The sequence below is a fragment of the Pithys albifrons genome, chromosome 10 (assembly GCF_047495875.1).
Source record: "Pithys albifrons albifrons isolate INPA30051 chromosome 10, PitAlb_v1, whole genome shotgun sequence".
Classification (NCBI taxonomy): domain Eukaryota; kingdom Metazoa; phylum Chordata; class Aves; order Passeriformes; family Thamnophilidae; genus Pithys; species Pithys albifrons.
Window position 1 is genome coordinate 9,258,006 of NC_092467.1, and position 17,730 is coordinate 9,275,735.

General features: G+C 39.8%; 1 protein-coding gene across 4 annotated transcripts in view; it reads left to right on the plus strand.

Annotated features, from left to right (window-relative positions):
• Window positions 1-17,730, plus strand: part of MTA1 (metastasis associated 1) — a 76,854-nt gene that overhangs the window by 29,374 nt on the left and 29,750 nt on the right. For all 4 annotated transcript variants that reach the window (XM_071564546.1, XM_071564547.1, XM_071564548.1 and 1 more), the window contains exons 6-11: window positions 1,165-1,282; window positions 2,858-2,960; window positions 5,058-5,157; window positions 6,619-6,807; window positions 7,932-8,006; window positions 14,800-14,858. In XM_071564546.1, coding sequence (XP_071420647.1) covers window positions 1,165-1,282; window positions 2,858-2,960; window positions 5,058-5,157; window positions 6,619-6,807; window positions 7,932-8,006; window positions 14,800-14,858 — 644 coding nt within the window. The remainder of the gene's footprint in view (window positions 1-1,164; window positions 1,283-2,857; window positions 2,961-5,057; window positions 5,158-6,618; window positions 6,808-7,931; window positions 8,007-14,799; window positions 14,859-17,730) is intronic.

A 17,730-nucleotide genomic window follows, 5' to 3' on the forward strand; every position in this document is an offset into this window, starting at 1 on the left:
CACATGTCCTGTTTCTGTACAGAAACATTTCCTTGTAACAGTGTTGCTGTGGACAGAGCTCACAAAAGGTCTGTTATTCCACATCCTGCAAGAGCTCTAATCCTGCCTAGTATTGCACACTTTACTTTGATGGAGCATACCTGGTCTCTGATGTGTCACTCAATAGCTATAGCTAAGTACTTATCCATGCAGAAAAGTTTAATTAATTATACTGTGCAGGTTTAAGCAGTTAAAATTTTGGCTGTTTTTCTTCTCTGGCCTGGCAGAACATTCTCATTCTGGTATGCCTTCTTGCTTTAATTTTACACACCCAGGTAAGGGAAGCTAAGCAGCTATTTTAGCCTTTTTCTCATCTACTTGAACAAAAGCAACAAATCAATGTAGTGCCACCTGCAGCTAATAACTGCTGCTGCCAGATCTGCTGCCCCTCTCCTGAACAAGCTGAAGGAAACACATGATTTAAGCTTAGATGGTGGCAGGCAAGAAGTTGGTCATCACTGCATCCCCGTGACAAGGAAAGCTGAGCACATCCTGGTCTGTATTAGCAGGAGTGTAACCAGCAGATGAAGGGGGAAGGGATCCACCCCTCACCTCATCACTCATGAGACCACTTCTGAAGTGTTGTGTCCAGCTTTAGGCCTTGCAGCATGAGGGAGACGTGACAGACTGGAGCAAGCCCAGCAGAGGCCACAGGGGTAGCCTGGGGCTTCATGTCTCTATGAGGTTGCACTGGTTATGCTTCAGTTTGTACCAATATTTCTGTGCAGAAAAGTCACTGGCATCTTATACTGCAGTGTTGGGATATGAGAAAATGCAATTTTGTGTTCTGAAACAGCTATGACATGACTAAAAATTGTCTCCTGGCCCTTCTGAATGCTGCTTGTGCAAGAGGAGCTTTGTTCACTTTGATCTGAGGGATCCAAGGGGTGGGCTGCTATTGAGGAGAGCTGTTGCACTTCCAATGTAGAAGAAAACAGCAGCATTTAAATGGGGTTTTAAAATTAGTGGTTCATTTGTTGTTTGTTCACCCAATTTTAAAATCTATATATAGGTAATAAAGGCAAATTTAACACATAAAAGCTTGGTAGTATGTACGTAAAGCTGAAAATAAAAGCTAATAACACTGTTTACCTTCCTTTTTGCTCTTGTGTTTGTTTTTTTTAGGATTTCTTCTTTTATTCACTAGTATATGATCCTCAACAAAAGACTCTGCTTGCTGATAAAGGAGAGATTCGAGTTGGAAACAGATACCAGGCAGATATAACAGACTTACTAAAAGAGGGTAATTTCTGTAATTTATTTAAATTGTGAAGAGTCCACATTGAATGTGGCCATTTCCATGTGTGCAGCCTGCCAAGGTGTGGAAGGTGGAGGTTTCCACTGCCAGGCCATGTGTACAAGGTGGCTGGGTTTGTTGAGGCTGTAGCCCACTGAAGGCAATTAGTTCTGTTTCAAACTGGTCTTTATATGGGCATTTGTCCAAATCATAAAAGTTGTTGAAATAAATTGAATTAATGGGCTCTCTTGGAGTTTGCACTCGTTTTATTAAGAGATTTCAGAATTTCCATGGGAAGCACAAATTTCCATCATGTCTCTAAAGCCTTTTGTGTTTTTAATCAAGCCTCACTCCCCTATGAGAGCGCCTCCCAAATTACTGCCAATTAAATGCTGTCTGCCCTCATCAATTTGCCCATTATTGCCAGGTGCCTTTTCCCTGGAGCCTTCTCCCATTCCCAGTGTTGGCTGCCAGCCTATAATTCTCACCTGCAGAACAGGCAGGGGAAGAATTTGCTGGCTGGTGTGGTGAGGCCTCAGCTACCTCCTGGAGCAGGAGGACCACAAGGACCTTGGCCCAAGGAAAAGGGAGTAGTAGCAGTGACCAATACTAGTTACCAAATAATAACTACACTACAGATCCAAAAGTGAGTAGAAAAACTGAGGGGGATAAGGGAGTGTTAGTACCTGATTCCTCTTTCCTGAGCCCTGTGTAATGCATGGGGAAAGGTCTGTTGATGTGTTTCTCCCAAGAGACCAAGGGTTGTGACCCATGATGTAAAGACCCCGTCCAGACTGGATGGACCAAGATGTAAAAGCAATGAGACACTTCTGTCTTTTGCTTAGGAGCTCTGCTGATACTGTTAGTCTCATGCTAGAACAGGCAAACAAAGGGTCAGGACTCTTGTTTAATTTGTCTATGAAGCTGGTATTTATTCAACAGCTGGGCAAGCCTCCTAAGTGAGGATGAACTAATTTGAAAGGCATCCTCTTTCCTCAGTGAGCCAACATGGAGCTTCAGAGAAGGATAATCTCCGGATGTTTTAAAGAAAGCAGAAAGAAGGGAAAAAACTTTTCAGTAGCTCCTGCATTCTTCCAGGGTGTTTTGGTTTGTATAGAGTCAGGAAAATAAAAACAAGAGTGTCTGATGCCATGATTAACCCCTTAGAAAGTAGCTGGCGTGAGTTGAACCAGTTACTTTTTACCTGCTCAGAGCAGCTGGGAGTGTGTTTGTTTTCCTAGAAGTGCTACAAGATAAAAGAGGAAGAGAGACGAGCTGAGGAAAGAACCTGAAAAGAAACTGTCTAGTTTGAAGAAGGATGTACTCTCTTTGCCGTGGCATGTCTTTTGAAAGCAGTTTTTAAAAATCTGACTGCCCAACTCAGATGAACTGTGTTGCTGTGTCTGTCAAGATGAAATTGTCAAATACAAAATAAGTGCATAAAATTTTCAGAGTGGTCTGTCAGGCAGAGTAGTAACCAAGATGGGTTAACAGTGACATTATTGTGAGAAAAAATAATGTAGGAAGTGCTTTTATTTTAAAAAAGCCAAGCTAAGCATTTCTGATTTGTTTTTCAACCAGGTGAGGATGATGGAAGAGATCAGTCGAAACTTGAAACAAAAGTTTGGGAAGCCTTTAACCCACTGGTAGACAAGCAGATAGACCAGTTCCTGGTGGTAGCACGGTAAGAAGTTTTTATCTCTTGTTTGGAGAAGTAAATGTGAGTAACTCTTCCAGGCACATTAAGTTGTTTTTGCTTTATTAGTATGAATGCCAGTTTTGGTTGCTTGAGTCACTTGCTCCATTTTGAAAGATGGACATTTTACATGTCTTCCTGAGAATTGCATGACTTTAGGAACAACTTCTCAGATTTACAACTTAATCAGTTTCATTAAGGAAGAGAAAATGGCTTGTAAAAAAGATCCTGTAATTGGTGAGGTTTTTCAAATGCTTTGGCCGGGTTGCAGAAGACTTAGCGAGCTAAATCCTTGACAGGATGCTCTGTCCATTTTCTGTGTTTTTCAAATCCAGTGACATTTTGACCTCCATTAATAGTTTGCTAAGAATTCTGTTAAATGCTTTTGACGAAGGAAGGATGCTTTCTAAGGCCTAGATTCCAAAAGGTAGGCACAATAAAGTAAAACCCTGCAAATCTGTATTGATGGTGTTTTTATTTAACCTCAAAGCAATATTTGTTGATCAACTTTTCTTTTTTGAAAGGTTCTTGAACTAATTTGTTGGTTTTCCTTTTATATAAAGAGAAGCCTATATTAAATTTTAGGCTCTCATAGCAATTGGTGACTGAATAATTTGAGGAAAAAATAAAAAGTAGCAGTCTACAAATTCTGTGTGGTTTAGGTCGTAGGTGATAGGCATGGACCATGATTTGCAGGGCTGCCTGCTGCAGTCAAGGGCTTTAGCCCTGTGAACTGGAGTTAAGCCTTTATAGATGAACCCTAGTTCTGTCAGCCTTTTGGTTCTTTTTTTTTTTCTTTTTTCCCCTTTTGGGTTTTCTTGTGGTTTGGTTTGGAGTGACTATAGAGCTCCTTTGTGAGGGGGGTTTCCACCTTGTGGAAACCTTGTGGCTTCTGGTGGCAAAGTTCGTTTTAGTTGTTCTTTCTGTCTGTGCAACGTTGCCCACTGGGTTTGCCAGTAAGCTGCTGTAATGGGAATCCCTGAAAGGGATAAGAATAAAAACTACTTCTGTCCAGAATCAGCAAAGCATTCCAGTTTATAATTAGTGTACACACACACACACAAAAAAGTCAGTTCAGCTAAAGCTGGGGATGGGGGAGTTGTGAAGGAAGGATGGGGATGGTGACTGGAAGGCTGGGGAGAGCATGAAGTGTGAATTGCCACAGACACTTGGATGGGGGAGGCTGGTTTGGATTTTGGCCAAAACCAGATATTTGATGACAACTGCTGCTTAAACATTTACCTTTCCTACTCCTGCACTGTTTGGCACTAGTGTATTCCTCTGTGGGCTCAGCTAGTTTGGGGAAGTTATCTGAGCAGAGGGGAAAAAACCTGACCTGCCTTTTTTTGTTGTTGTAGTTGCTCAGAAGAGTTCAGCTCCAGTTCACTGTGTTTCGCACCTGTGGTGTAGCAAGCAGGCAGAGAAGTAGGAATTTTGAGAGAAAATGTATATGTTATACGTTTCTCCAACTAATTTCTTCAGAAATAAAATGAAAAGCATGGGAATTGTAGCCTCAGATGCAGGAATTATTGGTGGTGTGAAGTATTCCAGAATTGCTGTGTTCTTATGCAGGCTTTACAATAAAAATTATATAATTTTAAGTTGTAAAATACACATTGTTTTTAATGACATTGGAACTTTTAGAAAAATGCTTGCCTTACTGCATTTTTTCCTGTCTGATCTTGACATCTGTCTCTGTATTCTTGGACAATGCAGCAGTGCTCTTGCTGCTGTGGAAGACACTACTGCCATTCATAAAGCTTGCTTGTGCTCAGTTCCTGTGACAGCTTAAGTCTATTGAGAGATAAGGGATAAGAGAGCAGGTCAAAACTCCCTGTTGGTGATCGTCAGTCTTCCTCTGTTTCCTTTCCTATCCCTAAGCCTCTTTGCTCATATGAACTAAGTAAAGTGTTGATAATAACAAACCATATCTGGAGAGGATGATCTCTGGCTCAGAATGAGCACAAAGTCATGTCCTTTTGTAGCAGGGAAATGAAGTCTGCTCATCCCAGAAAGTGTTGATTGGGTGTTTATATTTGTGCTGGATTTGCACGCAAAGTTAATGCTGTATTTAATTTCTTTCAGGTCTGTTGGTACGTTTGCCCGAGCGCTGGATTGCAGCAGTTCTGTCAGACAGCCAAGTTTGCATATGAGTGCTGCTGCAGCCTCCAGGGACATCACACTGGTAGGATTTTTTTTTTAAGAGGACCTTAAGTTTGTGAGAGATGCAAAATACTCACCTCAGCAACAACAGTTGGCAAAGAGAGAGGGGCAGATGGATTGTAATTGCAGCCTGCTGTGAAGCAGACCATGTCTTTGTAAAGGAATCCTTTAGTTACAGATGAAGTAACTTTTTCTGGCCTTGGGCCTCCTATGATCCATCACGAATAATTCTATAAGATTTTTGTTGTTGTTTTTTAGTTTTATTAAAATATTCTGATGACATGCTTGACAGTCCATCTATTGCATGGGTTTGATAGCTGTCTTGAGAAGAATGCAAATGATTGTCTGCCTGTCTGTAATGTTACAGTGCCAGAATGCCACTCCTCATCACTTCCCCTGCATCAGACTGTTGCTGGCATTCTTGAGCAAGATTGTCCAGGGGAAAAGCTTGTGGTCAGATAAGAAATGGCAGTTGATCCAGTTGTTCTCTTTGAGCTCCATTTTAGAATACCTGAGGGGTGGTCATACTGTTAACATTTTATAGTCATAAATGTTGCTGAGTAAATTGAGGAAAGGGAAAACTTGAACTCTTATGCTAGAGAAAGTTTAATGAAAATGCAAATAAAATTTATGAAGTCTCCAGAGAACTGTTGTCAAAGCCTCACCTTGTAACTGGAGTAATGTAAACTCATATATAGAACAAATCTCTAGTAGTAAACTCATATATAGAACAAATCTCTAGTATAGAGATTAATTATGCATGTGCACAAAACTTGTATGATGAAAGGCAAATAACATCCTGATTAAAACTGCAGAAATCATGAAATAAAGCCAAGCTTTCGTTTACTAATATCAATTCCTCCCTTGCAGCGTGTTCTCAGCCCTTGTAAATCACAAGTTGCAGACAACAATAGCTCAGCTTTCTAAGGAGTAATTGTTCCTGAGAGTCATTCTTTTTTCCTATCCAACTAAGATGTGCAACTTAAATGTTTTTGGGCTTCTGGCCTTTATGAGAAACCATATGTGTATGCTGTTGCTCTTATTTTTCATATATGCAATTTTTGTGGATTTTTTGACAAAGAAGGTGCGTGGCTCTGTCTAGGAGAAAACATGCCCTTGGATCTCTACCTTCATGCCCCATATGTGGAATAGTAGTTAATAAGGCTACTCACTCTGAGAGGGAATGGGTGTATCCCTAACAGCAGTGCTGCAGTGGTGGTGCTGGTAAGGAGCTGAGTAGGAATTATTGATGCACAAAGGCTTGAATTTCACAACCCCCACTATTGCTGGTGAATGTTAGACTTGCATGCTGACAATTGCAGTGAGTCTGAGGTTGGAAGAAGTTTTTACTGACATTGTGTTAGGTATAGAAAACTGCACCCTCAAATCTTGCTGCAAAATTTGTCTTTGCTGTTTCACTGTTAAGCATTTTTTCTCCAGATGCTTATCCTTACATTTCTCTTTCTCCTTTGCAACAATGTAGTTCCATGCTATGGACACTTTGCACAAAAATGTCTATGACATTTCCAAGGCAATCTCTGCGCTTGTGCCACAAGGTGGGCCGGTCCTGTGCAGAGATGAGATGGAGGAGTGGTCTGCTTCAGAGGCAAACCTCTTCGAGGAAGCACTAGAAAAATATGGAAAAGATTTCACTGACATTCAGCAAGATTTTGTAAGTACATAAAACGAGGGTCCCCGTGGCGACCAATTCTGATCAGTGACAGAGCTTGTTTGCAGCTTGTCTAAACTGTTGTTTTTCATCATGTTGAGGAAGAGGGCTTTGAACTAGAGCATGTGTCTTGCTGTAAAGTGGGGAAAGGCAGACCTCATACTGATGACAGTCTGTTGTACAGTTAGAATTTCAAATCACAGATGATTGCTTTTCCTTTAGAGACGTTAATTTGGAATCATCTGCTCCACTACAGCTGAGAGAGGATTTAGGAAAGTGTTGTGGCAGCCAAACTGCTCTAGATTAATTTGTGTTTGAAGGAGAGTAAGAACTGAGCCTTCTGAAACATGAAAATGTAGTCACTTTTACAATGTGATTTCAGAAAGGGCCATGGAAAATTTTCAAAAGAACTTCTGGACATCCAAGGGAAGTGTCCTGTAATTTAGCCAAAGTTCCACACTGGGTACTCAGCCTGTGGATTGAATGGATCACTGTGTCCCTGATAGAGTCCTTTGGAACAAAACAAGTAGTTTCAGTGTTGCTTGTCCTGTGCTCTAATCTTTTGATGGAGGGACTTGAAAGTAGCACAACACTTGGTGGTTCTGCTGAAATCCTGTGCTTCTCATGCAGGGAACAGAGCTGACAGGGCACAATTCTGTTAGTAGCTTCATTTGGGTTTGGTGGGGCTTTTTTTGTTTTTGTTTTTTTTTAAGTGGGCCTGCTCCATTGAAGCCAAGCAAGTTGGAACTGTGATACTGTAGTTGTGGCTCTTGCTTGAGTCTCTGCTGCTCATCAGAGAGAGTCTGAGCCCATGGGTTCCCTTCCATGTTGTGCTTCTCTTGAGTGGTTTACTGTGGAGCCAATGCAGCATGAAGATTTACCTGTAACCTGCTCCACTTTTACACTGAAAACTATTTTTTTGAATAAGCATTTAATTAACGTATGTCCCATATGCATCTAATGCCCTTGGGAGAGTCAAACACTGACAGCCCCTTTTTCTTATTTTGTGAGGTGGGTTAGGAGTTGCAAGACTGCTACGAAGTGTCAGTCACAGAAATGCTGTGAATTTCAGTGAGTCTGTATGCCATCTCCCTGCAATGACTGCTGCTTTTCCTTTGTGTCCCTAGCTCCCATGGAAGTCCTTAACAAGCATAATAGAATATTACTATATGTGGAAAACTACAGACAGATACGTTCAGCAGGTAAGGGAGTCAGAATCACCTCTTTCGTTCTAACTGATGTTTTTCTTGCCTGTGAAACTGAGCCTTGTTGCTTTATTCTTCCTCTTGGGGTTCAGCTTTTCCATGAGGTGGGTCCTCTTATGATTGGAACTACCAAACAATCTCCTGTCACTGAACTCATTGGATCTTCTGTGGATACAAACAAGTAGCAGTGGCAAGAGTACATTCTTTTCATGTTTGCTGCTACCTTGGTTGTTTGGGGGTTTCCAATGTCTGTTTTGGAATTCAGCAGAGCAAGGCAGTGCAGTTAATTTCTGCCTGTAGAGTTCAAGGTCAGCATTAACTTCAGTGACTTTTTGGAGGAGGAGGAGGGAAGAGGGAAGAAGGTCAGCTGCTGTACAAGAGGCACCCACGCTGATTCTCCACCCCTGCCTGCCAAAGACTTGGATGGCAGATGCACAAAGGTCCCCCATGTAAGCTCTGAGAGTGAAGTGTTTGTCTGGGAAGTGTTGATGGCTCAAATTCCCAGACTGGTTATACTTGAGAATCAACTTTGACTAGTGTTTACAATAATTTTTATCTCTCCTTGTTTAAATATGAAGGCTGGTTGGTCCCTGAAATAAAGAAAGCACAATGTGAGCAGCATGCAAAATGTTGCAGAGTGTCAGTTGCTGAAAACTGCTTACAATATTTAATAGGAAAATAAAGTAAAGGAAGGGAGAAATTTAGAATGGAGTTTTCATTATAATTATCAGTCTTAAGCTGATAAGCTTCATCTATTTGAAGTATTAGAAAAGTGGAGTTATGAAAATACCTTGCCATAACATGCTTCCTTGGAAATTCAGCCTGAGGTAAAGACTAGATGCCTGAGGCACTGACTGATGTTTCACATGTGCTAATATTTGGGCACCTTGATCTCTAATGTGATTTTTACCATTTTCTTTCTGGTTGGGACACTGTTTAAATTATAGAGGGATCCTCAGGACAAACAAGGACTCTTTTCTTGCATCACTTATGTTTTACTTTTAATAAAAAATATTAATGGCATCCACATCCCAGCATTTTCCCAAGTTCATTCTTTGAATTTTTTTCTTCTGGTAAGGATATGGATGGTAGGAAAGTGGGATGGTGATGGAAGCTGGGAAAGTGAGAGGCTAAAAATTGCTCTGGAGAAATGAGGGCATGATCTTTCCTTTCCCATTGCTTTTTACACTTTTGTAAAGTTTGTTATTACATAGGCAAAATTGCAGAAGGGATAGTTGTGCAAAATACTTTTATTATTTGTTCTTGCAGCAATTAAAAACCCAATGAACCTATATTTTCTTGTATTGTTTTGCTCTATCCTGTGCACTGGGTTTTCTGTCATGGTTAAATGGTATGTCATGGTAAACCTTCCGTGAGCTGCCCAGGAGTCTACCAGGGAGTGAGATTTGGGGAAAACTTCCATTTAGAGGCTCTGCACTTAGGAGATAGTAGAGTGAGTATAAACTGAACAGGTTGAAGTTACAATGCAGAGATACCACATCTATTAAATCTGAACTGAGCTGAAGACCTCATCTCAAATTCCCAGCTTGTACAAACAGATAATACCATGAAACATTTATAAAAAGCTTTAGAAAGCTATCAATATGTAACCACAAAGAAAGCGCAGGACATTGTAGTTGAAATAATGGTGTATTACATTTATATTTTACTTGATGAGTGCAAAGTCTTTGGCAAAGCACATCTGTTGCAACTTTCTCCATCTGTTTCTTGGTAGTGTTTGATCTTTGCAGAGTCTTTCCTTGGTATAATAGCACAAAATGGTTCTGGGGCTAACACCATTTGTATACATAAGATGCTGCCAATATCAAAAGGATATGAAAAGTGTGTGTCCCAAGTTTTTACACTACCACTTCCCTCTTTTCAAGATGATTAAATTATATTCCAAGTCTGTATGTTATTTAATAAAAGTATTGATAACTTGCTTATTCCTGTGGAATCTTTGGGTGAATGAACACTGGAAGTCCATTTAAACTGTGTTTTCGGTGAGTTACAAAACATAGGAGTGAAGATTATTGTCACCAACCAATTGCCTGCTTGGATGAAAAAGCAACAATTAGTTGGGAGCTGTTTACATCCTTCTGTGTTTCCCTTGACATTTTCTTGGCATGAGAAAGCACTGCTATAATCCTGAAGCAGAATCTGTCTGTTTCTTGCAATTGAGGAAGGGAAATTTTGGGTTACCTTCAACAGAAGGCCCTTTCTTAGAACTGAACAATAAGGTGTACTCATGCTTGGTGTACCTAAGATGGAAAGGCTTAATGCAGCACTTCCTTGTCTTGTGAGTAGGACACTGTGATTGAGATATGTGCAAATTGACTTCTTTTGGAGCATGTTTTTGGTTCTCTTATCCAGTAATTTTTATTTGGCTTTAACTATGCCCCATGCTTTTGAGGATTACCAGCATAATTAGCAGTTCAGTCATTTCAATGGAAGGACTGACCCTCCAAGAACAGAACTGCTGGAAGAGTAATTCTACTGCAATGTCAACACAGAATTTGTGGTTTCATGTAGGCTCCTGAATGCCCATCCAAAGCGATTCCAAGAGCTCTCCTGTCAAAGAAACCCTTTCACAACTGTCCTGAAAAAAATGAGCATGATGCATTCCAAATTCACTATCCCTGGTCTCCTTTGAATGCGTTCTTTTCTTGGGACAGATTTCCTATGTCAGTTCACAAGAGTGTATATTTTTGAGTCAAAGGTATATATTTGAGTCAAATAGCATTGACTGACTAAGTGCTGTCTGTTGGCTTCCCCAGTGATTTGAAAACTCTAAGAGTTATGTGATGTTTGGCTACATTTTCATTCAATGTAGAGGTTGAGTTCTTACCTAGTTGTGAATTCCAGGGTAATTTTTTTTCCTTTTAAAGATTTATAAATGCTTATATTGTTTTGCATATAATGAAGGGAAGACCTAAAAACTCTTAAACATTAAAGTTTTCATCGGTTGAGAAGAACTTGGACATGGCAGAGGCAGATGACACTCTGAAAAAGTCATGTGCTTTCTGGGAGTGAAAGACTTCTTGCATTTTTATTCATGCCTGAGGAGCAGGTAACTTCAAGAGAAAAATCAAATACTATGAATTTCTACTCTTCTGTTTCTTATGTGGAAGAGCCATTAGAAAAGTATAGGAAGAATAGACAGAGGAAAACAGTTTTATGGTATGTGTATAGTGTTGGGGAGATAGTGGAGGAAGTGGAAGTGCCCTTATGTTTGCCTTGGTGAGGTAGGGAGCTCTGGGTCAGTTTTGGTGCAGTTAGGAAATGTCTCTGTTAAGGGAATCAAGACTGCTTTGTACCTGGCTGAGACCTGTGAGTGATGTCTTAATGTCCCAGCCTTCATAAAGTCCTGTGTGTAGCAATGTAGGAATCACATAAATGAAATGTTTTTCCACATAGAAAGGATGTTTTATCCCCAAACACCTCCTGTTAAAACTGCAGTAATGTTGAACTCTGTCACTTGCTTGCCAAAACTGCCAGAGACTGTAGGTACCACCCATCAGTTCTGAGATGGGTTGTTGCAGCACAAGCAGCTGCAAACATTTCTCACAAATACATCACAAACTAATTCCCTTTGTTGTCCCATATCTCCATCCACCCTTGTATATTCACCACTTTTATGTTCAGGGCTTTGAAAAAGAATAAAGAGTGTGAAAGTTCTCCTTTAAATCCAGAAAACACAATTTATCTTCCTTATCATAAAATAATAAGGGCTTAATAATTGAGGATATTTGAGGCATCCCTGTGCTGTCTACCAACTCAACTCTTGCATTATGAATGTTGAAGTATCCCCCATGTTCCTGCTTTTCTTCTGTTATTTCCTCTTTATAAAAGGTTCACTCTTTAGAAAATGACCACAAACATTTGCTCTCTCATATGTCATGTATTATAAAACTTTTTCAAGACCAGTGGATAGAAGGAAAGATATCAGATCTAGAGAGAGGATATATAAAGGACAGATGTTTGCACCAACTTGAATGTACAGTGCTTAGTACTTTAATCCCTTGGTCCCTGGGGGATAGACAAGTTGGTAATATTTTCCTTTTATAGATGGAAGAAATATGATGAGGTAAATAAGTTTATCCTCTTAAGATGTGTGTATATAAATAACTGAAAGAGAAAAGATTTATTTCAGTCCAAACTACTAGAAAAAGTTACAAATGTTTAGGGATTTTCCTGTGGGTGAGGACATTCATAACTGCATCAGACAGCATTAAGAATTTATAGTGTAAATATGCTTCAGGCATAGATCAATTAATAACTGGCAAAGGACGTAGCAAAGCACTCTCTCAGGGAAGGGATTATTCTGAAATTGTGCATGACTACATCTCAGACCCCTTTCTTTTGTACCTTCTGGGATCAGTCACTGTCAGGAAATTGGAAACTCATCATATCTGGTGTATCGATTGCCCACAGCCCCAGGTACTTAGTGCAAAACCTCTTCTTATCCAGTACATTGTGGTACCTTCTGGAAACCTTCAATTTTCCTTGTGTGCTATTTGTAATAAGGGTGTATGCTGCTTGTTGTGCACTGTGCTGATCCCCAGGCAGCTGTGGGAGGGGAGGGTGTTGCGGAGTCCAGGTGACTTAGGGCAGTTGTTAGGTCAGAGCTCACACCAGTCATCAGTCACAAACAAAATCTGTGGTATGAGGTTAACATTTCTTACCTGTTTACTAAAATGCTGCTTAATACCCTAAATTAACCATATCCCCAAGGCAAATGGCTTTACATTGTGGACAGTAGAATATTTCAGCTGCTGATAATGTTGCGTGCTTGGATGAAGCTCTTGCATTCATACATTTCCAAAACTGTCATAACATAGTAATGCTACTTAGTCCCCTTGAGAGATGTTGGCAGGAAAACTGCAGCTTTTTCCTCTCACAGTCTAGAAATTTAAAGATCCAACAGTTCTCTACCAGTGTAGGTTTTCAGAATTTCTTGCTCAGGTCTCGAGGAAACTGGTTTCTTACACTGTTCATCAGGCAGTATTTTAAGCTGTTAATCAGTATCTGATGATGGATTTCCATATATTTCCTGAGGAGGCTATGAGAGCTCTATGGCTGTTCATCTGCTAATGTAACTAACTGCCCATGGCAGTCTGTGCCTGGAGCTCGAAGTCGTCCTTTTCAGCTGAGGCTGTGATGGAACAGCCTGCAGGTCCTGAGCAGAAAGGCATCTGAGTATGCATTTTGTCAAAGGATATTTTTTGTTTGTAGTGCTTCTGTCTAAGGTAGAGGAGGGTTTCTGATGCTGTTTGGAGAACCATTGTCATAGCACTTTTTGAGCCCCCCTCACTGGGTGCTTTTGTTTCTTATCCAAAAATGTTCAGGTAGGTTGGCTTGAAAATGTTCATCTTGAATTTTTAGTTTGTATTGTAAGGGAGAACTCTTTAGTTGCATCACTGATTTCCAGCAAAATGTTTATTATTGGTTTCTCCAACACTGTAGGATTGATAAGGACTGTCTCCAGAGTGTCTTCCTTGGGGTTTTCTTGAGGCCTTTTTCCAGGCAGCTGTTCCTGTCCTGGGTAAGGTTTAACAGAGGCAATCTCAGAAACTGCCCTATACCAGCAGAAGGGAGTCAGCCAGAGAGACTGCAGCTCTCTGAAAGTGTCCCCAGGAAAGCTTTCAGAAGTTCTGTTTTCTCTGTTGTCTGACAGCTTAATTCTTTGATTTCTAAGACAGGTTGACTGTTATTTGCAGGAAAAGGGAAGAGGGGAATTCTTTAGGAGCCTAGAGAGCTTTGGCGAGGAGCTGTTGGACTGTCAAATGGAAAGCTGTTGTTCAAAACTGTCCTGATCAAAGCTTTATGCTTACGGGAAACATTTACTCTGTTATTTCTATGTGTACTTATAGTGTCCCTGTAAAAAGGATTTTTATGTTTGTCCAGTTCCTCAGTGGCACACTCTTCAATTTTATTACATTTTCGGTTGCTTCCTGCTTCTATGGAGATACTGATTTCAGCTTTATAATTATTTTCCTAGACTGCCTTGAGGCTGCTGCATAGGAAATGCGAAGCTAACCCGTTTTTCTGGAATATCACAATGCTGCTTGTTTGTCTGGAAAACATTGTTGTGGCTTTATGCAGGCCACTGTTACCAGCTTTGAACAGAAAGTTGGTCTAGGGACCTCCACACTCACCCTAAATTTATTTTGCAAATGTAATAAAGAGAAAACTTGAACCTCAGAGTGTCTCTCTTACTTTTTCAATGGTGAAGTTTTGAATTGTAAAAGGAGCTCCTGGTCTCCTTAGTGTTTAAATAAAGTCTTCTGTGTCACTCAGCCTTCAACACAAAAATCTTGCTTGAAACGCTTTGAATTGGTGTCAGCTGTTCAGGAGCTACGATGGAGAGGGTGCATTATTGCTATACCTGTTTCTGTCCATCTGGTGAATGTTATCATGGAGACCCAACTCCGACTGATGTGTCAGATCTTCCTCTGCAGGGCAAATAAAAAAAATAATTAAAAAGTGTTGTGAGGGGAACAATGCAGGAATTTGTATTGAAGTGAATGGGAGTGAAATTTGTCCTTATTAATAGTAGCTTGGTGTCTCTTTGACTTTTCTTTGTAAAACTCTGTACATAGTCATTTGATGCCCACAATTGTCTTTGATGGGTATTTTCTTGATGGAAAAAGGTTTAGTGGTAGCTGCTTAGTAAAAGGTAAACGTAAGAACTGCTGAAGTTTCTGTATGTATATTACTTGACTCTCAGGTTAAATAGCTCTTATTTTCTTCTTATTCTAACAGTTTTTTCTTTTCTTTCTATTTAAAGAAACGATTGAAAGCAGCAGAAGCAGAAAGCAAGCTAAAACAAGTGTATATACCCAACTAGTAAGTATCTTTTTGTGTTGTTTTCTTTCCCATTTAATTGTAGAGGGACTGGTGTTGCAGTTTCTGTGGCCTGCCAGTATTATGTATTTGCTTTATTTACATGAGACATGGTTGAACAAGCATGTCAGAGAACCACTGAATTAGGTTACCAGTGTAACAAACCCTCAGCTGATGCGTGAATTCCTTTTTCTGTTTGCTGAATTAATGCTAACCACTCTGATACTGATAAACTAGGTGCCCTGTGGAAGCAAACACAATAGTCTTGGTATTTCAGAGCTGGAAGAACAAAGCAGCTCCTCCTTGTGTGCTTGCAGTGCTGCTATGAGTGTTGGAGGTGGTCCCACATGCTGACCTTCCACTTGTGGGACACGGGGTCTTTCCTCCATGGGCAGCAGAGGACTTTCCCTGTGGGGCTTTCCTGGTTAGGGTGTTGTGCTGTCATGTTGCTCATTTCCTTTGTCCTGTATAATGTTCCCATCCTGAAGTGACCATTACTTAACTTCTAACTTTTATATGGACTAGGAATTGGGGACTTCCTGGCAAGTTCATGGTCATGAACAAAGCAGCTAATTAACTGCTCAGTAATATCTCTGTTTTCTTAATTCTTGTCAGCAGTGGATCACTAATGCATGGTTGTTCTCTAATGTATTTTTATATGCAAATTTATATATTTTTCTATAAAAAGCAATATATTAAAATATATATAGTATATATTAAGAATAATGTGTCATTATATATAATATGTGTATATGCATTTTAAAACAAAAATCTTAGTAAAATGTTTTCTATTGCATTTCCTCTTTATAGCCAAGTCAACAGTTGTTATAATGCAGAACTTTTAGCCTACCCTGTCCTTTCTCTTTTCAACTTTCATTCCCAGCTTTGTTCTCCTGTGTATTATCCCCAGTAACTCCTTTACTCTTTTATGCTCTCTCCTTTTAAATATTTATGAACTTCTACCATCTGTTCTGTTACTTTAGACAAAACTAATTTTTATATATTTAACTTGCAAGGCAGTTGCTTTTTTCTTCTGAAAATAGAGGATTTTTGTTTTGCTTTGAAATATGTCAATATCTCTCAGGTGAATTTTCCAAAAATGAGGTGAAATATTTAGTATGAAACCAAATGGATTTCTTGTCATGCAATTTTTCAACAGTATTGCTTTTTGTGGATGGTGTTACTCTGCAGGGGGACACTGGACATCAAATTAAACATGAATTCACAATGTGATAAGCTCGTAAAGCAAAAGGCAATGTAATTTACACTGCAGATGCAAAAGGGTATTGCAGGCAAGAGAGCCTCATAGTCCTGCTGTTGCTCTTGGATTATAATATGTGTAGGTAGGGCTTTGTGTTTGAAAGGTTGTGGTGTTCATTTGATAATGGCTGTCTGGAGTGGCATCTTATCCCTCAGCAAGGTAATTCTTGTTCCTATCTAGAGAATAGAATAAAATTGGCAACTTACCTCCCTGCTTCAGGAAAAGATTTCTATCTCTACCAATGTGGTTGCTCTTTTTGTCTCTGGCTCTGATTTCCAGTCATGGTTGGGTTTATGAGTGTTATACCTTAACTTACATATTGTTTAATTGATAAAATGGGCATGAAGTTTTCCTCCTCCTTCATTATCCTTTCATGTGTATTAGGAAAAGTAGCAGTTGTGTCTGTGACTTATTTAATCTCACCTGAATGCTTCTGCTGATTTTTGCTATTAATACCTCCAAATGTGAAAACAATTAAGTATTTCTAAGCTTTTTGGATTATTTCTGTTTAAGTTTCAGTACAAGGTCTGGCACACAGGTAATACATACATACCTAGAAGTTTATATTCTTGGCTTGTAATAGCAATACATGGTGTAGGGATCTAAATATCAATGTTATTGATTTGTCCTTATCATGTTACTGAGCCCATTGCTGTTTCAAGGCTTGAACCATAATGATCCACTTGTCACTTTGAAAATAAATTACTCAATGTAGGCTGTCACAAGACCTATGCAGAAGCGCAGCAGTTGATTGACTGAAACCTATTCCAACGGTAACTGGTGTAACATTGTTGGCAGGGAGAGACTCCAAAGGGTATCAGACTCAAACAATTTTTTCTTTTTTTGTCTCTGGCTGTCTTCCATTGTTAGGACTCTTGTTGTCATGTTAATAAGAAAACCTAGGAGAGAGGAGAGAAAGAAAAAGAATAGAAGCTTCAAAGGTCACATACGTGTTACACAGTGAAAAATAACAGCTCTGTGTGAAGCATTAGAGTTGGTATTTTTTAACTTGAGACTGTGCCCAAATTTATTCATACAGGTAACTGAAGCGTGGAGAGTCATGCAGGTAATTGATGTGAGGTTATCAAGTCCTAAACCAACATCTTAGAAAAACACTTCTGCCCTAGATTGGGCAACCATTTATGTGTCTCTTCCAGGAATAACCCTGATTTTGGAACAGACGTTTGTAGTTGATGTGACTGAATCGAATGTCTGTATATATGGCTTTGTAATGCAGCCCTTTGGTTGAAAAGCACTCATGTGCTTTCCTGGTGAAAGAAAAAAGTATAAAATCAGTTAAATTTTTCAATCAGGAATTACTGAAAAAACCATTTAGTTGTTTTCTGTAGCACTGTCTCTTTCAGTGGGAGTGGTCTTAAAGCAGCAGCAAAGCCTGAATGCACAAAGAGGTTGCACCTTCTCACTGCCTCATCCTACCACTCTCCAATGTGAAGGGCCTTGGAGACCTTTCTTCACGCAGATGTAGTCTCAGTCTCTTTCTCCTTCTGGTGTGCATCCAAACATACTCTTTAGGCTGTTGTGGAAGGCATATTCTGGTTTTACTAATCTTACAGGCATCCTGTGTACCAGTTACTTGCTTGTTTTTGATGACAG